The following is a 15,314-nucleotide window of genomic DNA, read 5'->3' on the forward strand; positions in this document are numbered from 1 at the left end:
TTGAGAAAGGCCAAAAAACCCAGCAAATTGGAAAACCGCACTTTTTCCCCCCCTGAAGTTTTAATGATGCAGAAGCTGCACAATAATCTCTCCGCGAACCATAAACATAATACAAGCTGGGGCCATTTCTAACATAATCTCTATCAGCAAGATGCCAGCGCTTTCCCAGATTTCCTAACGGGTCCCTGCTAATTCCATGCCAAAACTAGCAGTGGATTTCTTCCTTTTAATCTCCCCTAATGCCTTATTCGATTATTGCCACTGCTCGCCCCTCCAGCCCCTAATTCCCCCACCGGAGCGGCCAGAGGAGGCTGAGCGGCGGCGCCGGCGGACGCGCGCAGCCACCACAGCCACAGCCGCCCCCGGCCACCGACGGGCCGAGCCCCCGGGGCGGCGGGGGGGACACGAGCGCCGCCCCTGGCGCCGGCTGAGCGGCCGGAGGGCACCTGAGCGGCCCCGCCACCGACCTGAGGCATGGCTTTGCGCGTCGCCTGGCTCTGCGTCGCCGTGAGGTGAGCGAGCCGGCCGCCGCCGGCCCCGAGGGGCGCCTTGCCGCCCTGCTCTGCCTGGGGGCCGGCTCCTCGGGGGGCGCCGGGGTGGGGGGGGCTGAGGCGGGGCGGCCTGACGGCGGGACTGGCCTCTGCCCGCAGCATAGCCAAGGCGCTGGGCGTCCAGGGCGGCGGCGGGGACCTCTACTCGGAAAACATCACTCGGATCCTCGACAAGCTGTTGGACGGCTACGACAACAGGCTGCGGCCGGGATTTGGAGGTAGAGGGAAACTCCCGTCCCCTCGGGGAGCTGGAAAGCTGGGGGGGGGAGGCGGGGAGGACGGGACGGCGCGGCCCGGGGGGAGCGGGCGGGAGCTGCCGCCGGACGGGTGCCCCGAGCGGCGCGGGGAGGGAGGGTGGCGGCACGGAGCGGGAGACGCCGAGGGGGAAAGTTTCCCGGCGCCGCCTGCTCGGGCGGGGCGGGCGGCTCGGCGCTGCGCTCGGCGCTGCGGGGGCCCCGCCGCCCCGAGGGGACGCGCCCAGGGCGGCCGGGCGCCGCCAGCCCCGCGCCCAGCGCGTGCCCGTGTCCCGCAGGCGCCGTGACGGAGGTCAAGACGGACATCTACGTGACCAGCTTCGGGCCCGTGTCCGACGTGGAGATGGTAAGGGCCCTGCCCGCCGCCCCGCCGGCCCCGCGCCCCCTTCCCGGGATTCATTACGGTGGCATCTGAGTTGACCGTCATTAGAGCAGATTATGAGGCTTAATCTCCTTGACAATCCCCAGAGCCCGGCGGAGCGGTTTGGCTGGGAGCTGCGGGTAGCCGTGTCCCCACCGGAGTCACCCGGGGGCAGCGCGGCGGCACACCCAGCCTCGGCTTCGCCGAAGCCTCCCGGCTCCTTCAGTGGAGGCCGCCCGGGTGGGCGTTACGGAAGTGTCGCCACCGCCCGGAGGAGGCTGCGGGCCCCCGCGGCCACCACGGGACGTCCCGGCTGGGCGGCCGGCGCCGCCAGGCCCACCTAGCCGCGGCCTTGCGGGACCTGCGGCGCTTGCTGCAGCGGCCTGGCAGGCGGGTGAGCCTCTCCGAGCCCTGGCGGCTTTACAGCTTTCGTGCTGGAAGCGGCCTTCGATCTCTTACTTCTGCCCTTGCTCCCCTACTCCAGTGGGCTCTCGTGTACGCCAGGCTGCAGGCAAGGACGTGGGTGCCGCAGGAGGCACCCAAAAGTTGGTCCGTCTCCCTCCGTCAGTCAGCGGAGGAGAAGGCACAGCCTCACCGGCTGGTACCCGCGCCCATGGCCACCAGCGCCACTGCTGCTGCCAAGGTTTAGCTGCATTTCCCTTCTGAGGCCCCAGCGGAGCGCTCCTTTGTGGCTGCTCAGGACAATATTACCAAAAATCCCTAAGAAAAGTAACTTAGACCAGTATTAACACGGCCCTGTAATCTTACTGTAACGGGTATTTTTGACATCCGTCCTTCAGAACGTCTTCTGGTGAACATGCATAGTAAGCTGCGTAAGAGTATGGCTTTTTTTCCTGGCAACTGAACATTAATAGTTTGTTTTAGCACGCTGAAAGGAAACTAAATTAGACATTTCTATTTCCTTAGATCTCAGTCATTTGAATTAAATTATTTTCTCTGGGAGGACAATGAGTTTCTTCCTTATTCCTACAAAATTATCCGCTCATTGGTTAATTTGCAACTATTCATTAAAATAATAAGAAAATGGGATATTTTTCTTACAGACTGGACTTTTTTTTTAGTAACTACTTAATGATAATAGGATTAGGTGTCTAAGCAGTAAATGAAATGCCATTAATGTGTATTAGGTTCTCTCGTGGAGTTACTGTATACACAGCAGCTTAGGACTGCTGACCATCACACATAACTCACGTACCTGTGTATTTTCCGTAGGAGTACACAATGGATGTTTTTTTTCGTCAGACATGGACTGATGAGAGGCTGAAATTTGGTGGGCCAACTGAAATTTTGAGATTGAACAATTTAATGGTCAGTAAAATCTGGACACCAGACACGTTTTTTAGAAATGGAAAAAAGTCAATTGCTCATAATATGACTACTCCTAACAAACTTTTCAGAATTATGCAGAATGGGACTATTCTTTACACAATGAGGTGAGCGCCTTCTGCTTTTGCCTGACATTCGTTTTTCCTTCATTCAGCAATGTTCCTGAGTACAATTTATTTTTCAATGCCATCTGCTTTAATGTATTCTAGACTCACCATTAACGCTGATTGTCCTATGCGGTTGGTGAACTTCCCAATGGATGGGCATGCTTGTCCTTTGAAGTTTGGAAGCTGTAAGTTTTTCTGTATTTTTCAGCTTTATATAGTAAATATATTTGGTCTACACACATGTGAAAAGATCAGAAGTGAGATCTCAGGACACTGCTTAATGGCAAAGCTGAAATTTCTTATTATATTTTTGTATTAGAATTTTGCTTTTGCCTCCAAGACTCAACCTTTGCATAGGCATATGGATTTATTTACTGCAGGCTGACTGTTAACAGGATATTTTGTTGTTTGTTATTCTTGCAGTCAACTAGTCAACTTGGGGTCTTTTAAAAAGTCTTACAAGCTGTGATACAGTTATTACGTTACTCTTAGTTTTACAAAATAAAAATATTTAGTCAATCTGTTGTAATCAATGCTTTATAGCAAATTAAGAAGCAAAAGCTAGTGCCTAATGGTTCCCGCCCCAACCATTACCTCGCTATTGATTTTTTGCATTTTGTCATTAATGAGACTAGAAACTTACTGGAGCAGGATCCATTCCTCTATAGTTATTTGAACCACAGAAAGGATTGTGCAACTCATTTTATCAATTGCTAAAGAATTATGTAATTAGTAATAGTATTTTTTCCCTCCATAACACAGATGCCTATCCAAAAAGTGAAATAATTTATACATGGAAAAAAGGACCCCTCTATTCAGTAGAAGTACCACAGGAGTCTTCCAGTCTCCTCCAGTATGACCTTATAGGACAAACTGTGTCTAGCGAAACAATTAAATCTAACACAGGTAAGATGTACCCTGGTGGGAAACTACTGACATTATAAAATACATTTTAAAAGATAAATGACACATTTTCCTTATGGAACTGAATTGGCTTATTTTCTTTTGCTAGTTTTAAAACTGAAATGGGAAGAATCTAATTGTTGTCTCCTAAAAGATAATCGTCAATGCCCTCCCTTTAAGCGAACAACTTTGCCTGCAATTCTTAAAATGCCTCCCCTCGCCCCAGTGAAAACAATGCATCAAATCAATAGTCTTCTCTTCTCTTCCAGAAAGGTCACTTTACCTTTTGTTATCAGCTTATTTTTGTTATCCGGTAGGAAACCTACAGTGCTTTCCACAGAGCGTAGCGTATTGTAGTTTAGCCAAGGTTTAAGCCAATGATGTTTACTCATATTTTGCCAAAATAATGCTGACATAGTTGTCTCCTAACAGGTGAATACGTACTCATGACAGTTTATTTCCACTTGCAAAGGAAGATGGGCTACTTCATGATACAGATATATACTCCTTGCATTATGACAGTCATTCTTTCTCAGGTGTCTTTCTGGATTAACAAGGAGTCTGTTCCAGCCAGAACAGTTTTTGGTATGCTGTATTAAGGTCTTTGCAACAGCTCTGCTTCACATATACCATACATTCATCACTTTCATTGCTTGTTTGTTTTAGGCGAATATTCGCTTCAGCTGCTCTATTTCCACCTCCAGAGGAAAATAGGCTACTATCTCATTCAGACATACATTCCATGCATCATGACTGTAGTCCTGTCTCAAGTTGTGTTCTGGATCAACAAAGAATCTGTTCCAGCAAGAACTGTGGCTGGTATTCATGTCTTTGTTCTTCTTTCATTCACTTCATTCGCTGTATTGAATCCATTCTGTTGAACAGCTACTGTCATCCAATGAGGATCAGCTTTTAAGTTGGAAAGCTAGTAGGTTTCAGTGAACAAAAGTAAATACTAAAATTAAACAAAGTAATATTCAGTCTCAGGGTCAAAATTCTTTGCTCAGAGTATTTGTTTAGCCAGCCTTTTTTGTGATGTTTTCCTTCCCACTGAGTACCTTCAGTATTTTTTCATGGACAGGAAGGGGCAATTTCAGAGGGTATGTCAACCGCTCCATTTTTTTAAATAGGAATTTTCCTATTGATTTATTCTCTGTGAAACCAACAATCTGAGTTGATGCTTAAAAAAAAAGAAAAGAAAAAAAATCAGGGCATGGGATCCCTCTCACCTGACTATAGGTACCTCATTTAGCATTCATTCTGGAGTGCTCTTGCTTTCCCTTGCCTACAAAAGGTGTCTAAACAACTGGCAAGGACTTTGGATGGAAAAAGTTGAATAAGTCCTATCCCTAGTTGGAGTTGTAATGTTAAAGGTGGGTCCATCTTACATGAATGGGCCCCTTTTTTCTTTCCAGTGGTTTGAATTAACGCTCAGCACAAGCTGTGAAGCTATTTTGTTTCCCTGATTTTTAGTGTGGGCTCTGCTATCATTAAAGTTAGCTTCCCCACCCACTTCAATATTGACAAACTGTGAAACTGCACTCGGTGGTAAGGGGTAAACGTTCATTGACTGAATTTTGTTTCTAGAAAAACAACGATAAAAACACTAAGCAGAAATAACAAAGCTTGTCTAAAACTGTTCATGAATCAACTACCTCTATATCAAATTTTCAGCCCCATCTTTCTAGAAATTGTATTTTAATCCAATATTCCTATACAATACGTTCTCATTGTGAGACTTGTCTTCAGTAGCAAATAGGCAGCTCTTATGTTCCCTGAGGGTGACTGAGCACTGGGACAGGTTGCCCAGAGAGGCTGTGGAGTCTCCTTCTTTGGAAATACTCAAAAGCCATCTGGACACGATCCTAGGCAACGTGTTTTAGGTGACCCTGCTTGAGCAGGGGGGTTGGACTAGATGATCTCCAGAGCTCCCTTCCAACCTCAGCCATTCTGTGATTCTGTGATTCCCTCTCCATAAATGATGCAAGTCATATAATTCAAAATAAGTTTATAATTGTAGTTAGCAACCTACAGAAGTCTGTCAATAATTATTTCTGTCAAGTGGCATTTCATGTCCACATGCAATGCTATTCATAAAAGCATTACGAGACTATTGTTCCAAACTTCTGATACAACTTTTAGGGTTACTAAGTGAACACAACTTCCTCAGTTGCCTCTGAAGGAATATCGATGCTCTTTTGTTCTTGAAATCCCAACTGGCAGCTGGGGTGCAGTCGGACATCATTAAACACTTACAAACCCAACAGTAGGTATTATTTTTCAGCAGTTGGGATTTTTGTTGTTGTTAAGTTCTTTCTTAAAAAAAATAAAATATCAGGTAATGTATTTTCAAAGATATTTACTGCTATGGAAACATAAGATATATACAGGAAGTTTGTACTCCAAATACAGCTTACCTGATTCAGCTTTATTTGGCATCTCTCTAATATACAGCTACATCCACTGTCTGTTGAGTAAAACATATATTTGCTACCGAGTGGGCAGTGAAAGTCAATTCTGTATTTGAAGTAATATGCAAATAAGTCTTTGGATGATTCAGTAATAATTACATCAAAAATCTGAGATATAATGGAGTTTGGGAATAATGACTCCTAGATGTCATACTGAAGAATAAATACAGAATTAGCAACAGAACATATTTTAAGGAAATAGTAAAATAGATACTTTTCTTAATATTGTGGAATATTAGTCATGCTGGCATTTTAAAAGACTATTTCAATCCTTATTCCGTTATTTCTCTCGGGCACAGTCTGACTTTATAGTCCTAACTAATTCAGAACCCCATGGACTCCAGATACCTTCATCTCAGAAAAAAAGGCCTTTTTTTTTTTTTTTTTGTCATAAAGACGACATTTCTGGCCCAATAAAAAAGAAAAGGTATAAAATAGAGAAGTAAGCAACCTTTCTACATCATACTGCAAATACTTACATTACAAAGATTTTTCAATTTTGCATCTAAGTTCCCTGCACTGGAAGTTTGAGAGAGCAGAGGGTCAGTGGCAGAAGAATAACAATAGTGTGCCCAAACCAATTTCTCACACCAAAATCAGGTACCAGCTCTATTTCCCTCCGAAATGAATGCCAGTTATCTTTTGCAGGTAGTTTCGCAATAAGTACTCTAAAACTTTTGCAAAGGTAGATTGATGGCCATAAGGATCTGCTCTTCATAGACCTGTAAGTGAAATCTGGGAGACAGAAATATCTGAAATGACACTCTTGCACTCTTTATAATTGTGTTATTGGAAAGCTTCTGTGTGTGTGTGTGTGTGTGTGTGTGTGTGTGTGTGTATCTCTCTTTCTCTATATACACACACACACACACTTTATAAAACATGGCATTATCAGAACCAACTTAGAAAAAGAAACATGGTTGTCTGAGGCCTAATTTTTAAGTTACTTGTTACGTGTCAGGTGCTCTGAACCCACATAACAATGGCTATTATTTCAGATTTTTATATGCCTTTATCTAATCTCTCTTAGTCTTGGCAAAAAAACTATTATTTTTTGCAGAGCAACATGGCTTCTACCTTCCTATCAGGTCATGCTGGGAATTTTAAATTATTGTAAACATAGTTTAATGAATAGATGTTAAAATCTCAGATACGGAAAGAGTTTTTTTTAAGAAAAGATATATACTGCAAATACTCAAGTCTATGTTAACAGGTATTTCAGAACTTACCAAGAAGTATTCAAAGTGGTTAGACAAGGGTAAACAATTACCAGTTATGCTGTTTACCAACTGTAATTTGGCATTGTTTGATAAAGTAGTTTTCCATAGACAGGAGCATTTGATCAATATTCACTCCACATTAATAGGAGTCTTATCTATATCTGTAATACAATAGGAGTTCTACTCCTGAATTTAAATTCCTGCTGCAGTAAGTTTTTATTCAGGCATGAAATATAGTTTTTTTTTTTTTTTTTTTTTACTAAATAGCACATGGACAGATTCTAATCTAATCACACATCGTATTGAAGAGTTCATTCTGGCCATCGGAAATTGAAATATATATCAATGTATTTGTACTGCTGTTATAAAAAGTGCCTAGCAGATCTGGGGGAAGTAGAGATCCTGCTTATTTTATAGTATCTCCTATTTGCATTTCATTAAAACATGTTGAGTAATGACATTAGGGCTTAGTTAACCTCAGACAGCTGGCAAGCTACATCATGTCAGAGTTGCAGAAAAAAAACCCCGAAAATAATCAAGTCATCCTGTCTTGATGCTGCAGTGAGATGTTACATCAGTATGCAATGACACTGCATCCTTTCCACTCGGCATCACTCATAGCATATTGATTCATCATCAGAACATGACATTATACCATCTTTTATTTTCCCACCTACCCTTTCCCAAATGCAGAAAAGAGCAGAAGAGGCTATTCTCCAGCTTGCTGTCTTTAAATACCTGCAATTTTCAGATTCTGGTAGGCATAATTACAAGTAAACATGAGTCATGGAGGCTTACATGTCACTGGATGAGTTTACTGTTGCATTTTTTGCTTGAATCAGGCAGCAGTGGGATGTAAGTATATTTCCCACGTATTGTTAATGGTGTACACTCCAAAATAAAACAAGTAATTTCTTCATGATAGACATGAAGAACACTATGGGGCCTGTGAGCTATGTGATCAGATGTGTTGTATGAAAATACATATGGAGCTCTGGAGAGGTAGCTTTTCCATCCTTGCAAATTTGTAACTGTGGGAACCTTCAAATCTATATACTGTTAGTGGCTCTTACAGATGATATTCTGTGATTAAAGTCAACTGCACAGAGGCCCAAATTCTGTTATTACTAGAAATATTTGGGCAATTGACTACTGCTGGTTTTAATGCAGAATTCTGCTGGATTCAGTGAATGTTATGTAAGCCATGGTCTGTCTTGTGCAGCACCATGGCAAAAAGGGAGGGTAACGTTGCTAGGAAATTAGCATATGTTAATCTAGATTTCTGCTGAACATTGCACTTACTAACTCTTGGGTAAGGTAGGCGTCTTTCAGAGTTTGAGCCTGAATTTTATTACATACACGTTTTATCAAAATTCTAAGCAGCAGCACTGTAGCAAATAGCTATCTTAACTTTCAGTCTGCTTAATGTATTAAAGATGTTTATTCAGAGCTTGTAGATACACAATCCACAATGCATGAATTAAGAATTTGAAATACTTAGCAATCTTGTTAGTTGCCTAATAGGCGGGATGACTGTTAAAAGCGAAGAGGACATTTAATATGTATAGGTAGATGTATTTAAGATTAGCCAGGTTGAAGCAGAATCCTAATGCCTCCTTTTTCTTTCTCTTTTTTTCAAGGCATCACTACAGTTCTAACAATGACCACTTTAAGCATCAGTGCACGCCACTCTTTGCCCAAGGTGTCCTATGCTACTGCCATGGATTGGTTCATAGCTGTGTGCTTTGCCTTTGTCTTCTCTGCACTTATCGAGTTTGCAGCTGTCAACTACTTTACCAATCTTCAGACTCAGAGAGCGATGAGGAAGGCAGCCAGGGCAGCAGCACTGGCAGCAGCACTATCAGCAGCAACTGTACCGGCAGAGGACGAGATTGTCTCGGTAATTGCTTGCTTTTCTGATAATAAGCGTCATATAGGAAGAGGCAGCTGAAGTAGTGAATGGAAAACAATATTAAAGCGATCTTAGCCCGAAACAGATTATGTAACCAGATCGTGCCTATTTATCAATCAAAGAAGTTTTTCTTAATTTCAGAAAATGGAAAGACTTCATTTATTCATACTGTTTATTTAAATTGGAGGTACGATTTGCTAGAGAGATTTTTATTTAGTAAGATATTTAGGGAAAACTATTAGACTGTTACCCATAACTTCCCTTGAGCAATGTCATAGGCTCTGTGGTCAGGCAGCCCTGTGGTTCTCATCTGAGTAAGTCTGCAAATTTTTTAGGACACTGTACAATAGAATGAACATGTGCATTGGCCAGATGATTATGGGATCACTGTAGTATACTAGTACATACCATAAGTGGGTCATCTGGAAGAAGAGGAATTAGCCTTTACATAATCTTGGCATCTGTTACTTTCATAAAAATCTGTGTCAGTGGAAGCTTGGGGAAAAAACATAAATTTAAAGATTAGAGATAGATTTTACTACATGTGATAGACAGGAAGGCTTTCGGGTATCAGAAAAAAAGTCTGTCAAAATTACTTGCAAATACCAGTCCTTATATTTTCGGCTAAGTAATTAATGTTGACTCACAACATAAGTTAGTATATTTATCAGTATACAGCCCTCCTGTTTTCTAGATCAGTTTTACTACCACCGCATTCTCCCATTTGAGTGACCCTTTGCAAAACTTCTGAGTCTGCAGTTGAACTAGGAGGTCAACCAAGAGCGACTGAATATCAGGGCAATACCTTATCCACAGTATGGCATTCTTCCACGTTTGCTTATAAATAACATTTAAAATTATAACATTTAGGCACATTCAAACTGTTAATGATTAATAAGCTCCATTTAATACTGAAACTGAAGCTCCCCCGCATCTTTCTACTGGACCTCATTAGAGCTAATCAACAAATCTTCCTCACTTACTGTGCTTGCAAACCATGCTGTATGTTGCTTGCAATTTGTTTTAACATTTTACAGTGCAGAACACTGTAAGAAGACATAAAAACAAGAAAGGCGTGTTATTTTCACTAAATATATAAAAATAATTGCTTAAAGAAGCAATTTATTAATACATTTTAACATACTAATACTTTTTTTTTAACCATAGTTGTACCAAAGATACTAAAGAAAGTCCAACAGAATTTGAGAGGAGCTTGAAAACAAATGTTTGTAGAATCTTGCACTGATTTTAAAGAGGAAGCTAAAAGGTGGACTCAGTATTGCTAATACTTGCAGCATTCACATCAACACTTACTTTTAGCTAGTATATTACGGTTTTATAATTATATTTAAGTCATATGAAAGACAATGAGAAAAAAAAAAGAGAGTATGTGTTTGTTAATATTTAGGAAATATTAAGAATACTTTCCTTTCCTCCCCCTCCCCCCACCCCAATATTGTGACATTTGACTGAGGACTACTGTGGACTGTATGAGCAGAATATTGTAATAGTGAAATAATGCAAAATAAGAAAAATGGTGCGTATGTTAAAATGTACTAAAGCTTCGTTTTTATATTCACTGTTGTTTTTTTTGACGACAAGCTATCAGAAAAAAAGCTAAATAAATCACTTGGCTTTATATAGCATGAGGAAAATAGTGATAACAGAGGCATATCACTGTCTTTGAAACAGAACTCCAGATGTATTATTTTTATTTTTAATTGGTCAGTAACTTTCTTTGTCACATACTGTGCTTAAAAACCCTCTCAATATATAGAATTTTAAGGAAAATATAGAGCCAGCTATTGAAAAAAAATCTTTAATTCATACACTGCAGAGAGAGTAGAAAAGAACAATTACTCATTGTTCCTTGAAAACCTTGGTTCTCAGAAAAAAAGCAAGAATGAAATTTCACACAGGTTATAAAAGGCAGAGGTACTGAACGGTTTAAATATGCCGTTCAAGAGTTACAAGTTAGAGGTCACAAAAGCAAAAGCATAATAGCAGTCCCAAATTTGTCTTCTAGACAGATTTTACCTTATTTGTTTGAGATCATTGATACATACAGTGGAGAGAGCAATGAGAGCGTCTCAAAGAGACGCTGAGGAGTTCTGCTGACTGCAAATGAGACTGGTAGATCCCGTACTAGTACTCAGCGCCCCAGACATCACGAGTTAATTTGCAGTGTTCCCTCGATACCTGAAGAACCAGGAGTAAAGGTTCTTTAATTTTCCAATCAAACTTTTAGTTCAGAGAACATTAAACTCAAGCTATGGTTGTTCAGCCACGTGCCAGAGTCAAGAACATCATTGTTTTCACCTCCTTTTTTTAATGCTCAGAAATACAGCAAGCCATCATTTCAAGCCTCAGTCTGTTCTCTTACAGAGATCCGGTGCTGTAGCTGCTACATCATGCAGAGGAACAACAGCCTGTGTCTTTCCTACACACGCTTCCTTTTTCAAATTTGACTTTATCATAGTGTGGTTACAACTTCTGGGAAGGAAAGAAAAAAAAAAAAGACCTGTACTTATTCCATTTAGGCCCCACTGAGTGATATGAAAATACGGTCTGGACTATTCAGCACTTGCTACTGCTGGTGCAGTCACAGCAGATGCTACAAAGGCCATAACCACTCCTCACCCCACCGAGAGGACGGGACACCGAGAGGAGTTGCAGAAAAAAAATGCCCCTCTGTAGGTACCCAGATACACCAGAACAGGAACCCGATGACTGTGGCAGCCCCCACTACTTGTGGGCGATATTTACATGTTCAGAAATTTGCCCTTGAAAAAATTAATGAAACAGACAAAATAAAGAATTCAGAGGCCCCAGTCTGTGCAGTTTCCTTCTGTGGCTCTAGCCACAAACAAGCACAGAGCTGAACGCGAGATACAACCTCCTCCTTTTAAAAATATTTTCTTGTTAGTTTTTTCCAAGTAAAATCAAGCAAAAGCCAAATATTAAAAGCGTATAGGAAGCACACTGCAACAATTTCCTCATGAAAATTATTTACAGCTAGCTAGTAACATCTAGAAATAGCAAAGAAGCAAAACCAGTAAAATCAAGGTCCTAAGGTAATCCCAACCTCTAAAGCAGCCCGCAGTGTTCCCAAAATACTGTAGTGTCCTAGTCTCGCTCAGAGCTCCTACTACCAAGGCAGCCGTTTTCTACCCCTGTAAGTCCACCACTTCTTTCTCACAGGACCAGTTCCCTCGGAGAACCCTCCTCTCTGTACTAATAGAAAAAGAAAAATCAATAGACGGTAAAAATGAAGAGTACTTACAATTGCAGGAAAAAAGAGGTAGTCAAAATGGCTTCTAGACAAGCCAAGCTGCTTGGCTCCTTCAGATTTAAAAGGTCCCATTGCCATTGCAGAAAGGCATGCTGGGAAAAAGGAGTAATTGTAGGAGTAAAGGTTTTAAGAAATTTTTCCCTTTTTTTGAGGTAAAGCCAAGGGGATTCTGTTATAATGTGACGTGTATGGATATACTGCAGTCAGTGATGTAATTTCAGCTTGAACAGACTCGAACAAGCTAACTGAGCGCTGACAGTGTAGCCGGCTGGCTGCCCGTTTCCTCCCAACTGTCACCCTCTACTGAGCTCTGTGTGTCTATAGTTGCGCTACTGCTCTTAGGGCAGTTATGTTTAAGGCAAATGGCATAATACAGTTTCTTTCCTATTGAATATTTAGGAGCTGTTTTTGGCGGGGGGGTGGGGTGGGGGGGAGTCTTCAATTGCCTCTTCTCCCCCCTGCCAACTTCTTCTGTTAGTCTGCCTCTAAGTTCTTCCATTATTTTTCCTTCCAGAGTGTCTTCTCCGGTTGCTGCAAGGCCCAATTCTTATTCTTTACCTCTTGTGTAATTTAAGGTTATCTTACCTTTCCAGCTTTTTTTTATTTTAATTTTTCCCCTTGTCCTTCTCCACTCTTCTTCCCAAAATGTTTTTTTTCCAGTCCATTAGAAAAAATCTATTTCTTATACATACAAAAATTTAATTGTCTGCTTTATTTGATTTTTTAAAATTTAATTAAAATCCCTGCCTTCTGTCGTGCCTTAGGCTTTGCTTCCTTGTTTTTCTAGCCTATGATTTTTTTCACTATTATGCAGAGTAGAAGAGTTTTTCATTCTCTTGTAACGTTAGGATTTCTGTTTTGTGATTTTTTTTTGTGTGTACGGAAGTTGTCCAAAATTTTAGCTAAATGAAGGGGCAGATATAGGATGAAGAACAGTAAACAGTATATCAAAAAATATTGATTGTATTCTGCATTTATAGAAACCAAGTGATATTTTTAGATAGAGAAGATTTCTGAGGAATGCGTAAGTTTCACTAGTTTGAGGGAGTCACTTGTGAAAACAAAAGTGAGAGGTGCTTACAGGGAGTTTTTTATGGCTCCACAGCTACCAGTGAACAGTAGCAATTAAAGGAGTTACAACATGGACTATGTTTTTAATACTGAATTACCTAACATTGCTTGAAGGGTGGCTAAAGAGCATTGTGCTGGGAATGTCCTTATGCTGTCTAAACTAGTACTTTCTATAAGGCAGGAGACCCGTTCTCCTTCTTTGTGTAAAATAAAGCCCAGGAAGTCAGGTTTGGTACAAACAAAAGTGTAAAGGAGCTGTAAAATAGTTGGTTAGAAGCTCTTGTTGCTTGAATTAATCATTCTAGAAGTATTTACAGAATATATTCATTTTTAAAATTCTAAATCTAATAATTTTATCCGGAAAAAAAATACTCTCAAGACTGTCTCACCCTTCAGTCTAGTTAATTTTGTTTGAAATCTTGCATATTCCAATGAAATAAACTTTTTTCTCGCAAGTTTTTTTATGCCCCAAAAAAATCTATGCACTCTTAAAATGAAAATGGCAGAAGACCAGCTTCTGCTCTGCTTTAGTAATGAAAGTTGGAGTAATACTGTTGAAGTCATTGGACTACACTGGTTTAAACGGGCTGACTGTGTGCTCAGTTAACTGATGCCAGCCCAGCATGACTGTTTTGGTTTCAGGAAAGCCACTCTATTTACCTCAGTTAACTGAGAGCAGAATTTGGCTTGCTCCGTTTGTCAGCTGCAGGCAATCCCTGTGTGAGATACAAAACTATGGGTGTTCCACTCCAAAATATGACAGCAACAAGCTGAGTACTCATCTGGACCCTAACGGAAGCCTATTTTTATTTATATGGTGATCAAGCTTGTTCTAATATGTCAAAACCAAACATTTTATATATATATATATATATATATATACACACACACATTTTATATATATATATATTTATATATGTATGTATACACGCACACTTATATAAAACATTGTAGCATTTAGCTTTTTAAAATCCATTGTAAAATGTGTATCATCTATATCAGTCATCTTGTTTCATCATTATGGCTTTTTTTATTCAGAGTACCCCAGTTCTGGAAATTGCAGGGGAAGAGGGATTGGTGACCGTCTGGAGTGCACCGTTGGAAATAATGCTCTATGAGATGGTCAGGGAGTGCACACTATGGGTCAAAAGACATCCTTTCTGTGTGAGAGGGTACGTGTAGAGACAAAAGATTATTACAGTGTGGTAGTTTGATTACAGTTATGTCCTAAAGAGCTGATATTTTAACAAAAAACAGTGCACAACAGTGAAATACTGCTGGGAGAGCTTCCCTCTACCTACAGATATCCTTGTACTTGTGTTTCAGAATAGCATGGCTCAGGCAGAAGAGGATTCTCATTCTCTTCAACAGCCCTTCTGAACTGCAGAGCAGCCGTATGTCACTTCAGTGTAGAGGATTTGGTTTCCTATAGTTACGTCAGAATATATTGAGTATGTTTAAGAGTATCCCAGTATAGCTGAGAAGAGAGCAGTTCTATTCAGATTATCAATGAACGTTTGTGACATTGTCCTAGAAACAGCTTTGTGCATTAAAGCCTTGTTTGAGAACATGGCACTTAAAAATCAAATTAGGGAGATCTTCCTGCTCCTCCACAACTGCTGATTATCAAGCACACTGTTAGAAAGAACCAACAAATTTCAATTATATTGACTTTTTGTCATTCCAACAAAGCAAGTAGATGCTGATCATTTCGTTCTGCCTGGGTTAAATATTTGTCTGATTGACAAAGCCAGGGCAGGGCAGTAAGGAAGGGTCAGAAGTAGTTGAAGTCCACATCAAAGTACAAAAATGCAAGATGAAGAAT

At 41.0% G+C, this 15,314-nt stretch overlaps 1 protein-coding gene across 4 annotated transcripts in view; it reads left to right on the forward strand.

Annotated features, from left to right (window-relative positions):
- Positions 1–402: 402 nt before the first annotated feature.
- The window catches only part of GABRA6 (gamma-aminobutyric acid type A receptor subunit alpha6), a 28,232-nt gene continuing 13,320 nt past the window's right edge, over positions 403–15,314 (forward strand). The window contains exons 1-8 of one of the 4 annotated variants that reach the window (XM_068959859.1): positions 403–512; positions 651–769; positions 1,084–1,151; positions 2,400–2,620; positions 2,723–2,805; positions 3,383–3,526; positions 4,190–4,342; positions 8,855–9,114. In XM_068959859.1, coding sequence (XP_068815960.1) covers positions 475–512; positions 651–769; positions 1,084–1,151; positions 2,400–2,620; positions 2,723–2,805; positions 3,383–3,526; positions 4,190–4,342; positions 8,855–9,114 — 1,086 coding nt within the window. In that variant the 5' untranslated portion in view covers positions 403–474. Of the gene's footprint in view, positions 513–650; positions 770–1,083; positions 1,152–2,399; positions 2,621–2,722; positions 2,806–3,382; positions 3,527–3,955; positions 4,109–4,189; positions 4,343–8,854; positions 9,115–15,314 lie in introns of those variants that run through there. The other 3 variants (XM_068959858.1, XM_068959860.1, XM_068959861.1) reach the window with 3 other exon arrangements.

The sequence above is a fragment of the Struthio camelus genome, chromosome 13 (genome assembly GCF_040807025.1).
Source record: "Struthio camelus isolate bStrCam1 chromosome 13, bStrCam1.hap1, whole genome shotgun sequence".
NCBI lineage: Eukaryota > Metazoa > Chordata > Aves > Struthioniformes > Struthionidae > Struthio > Struthio camelus.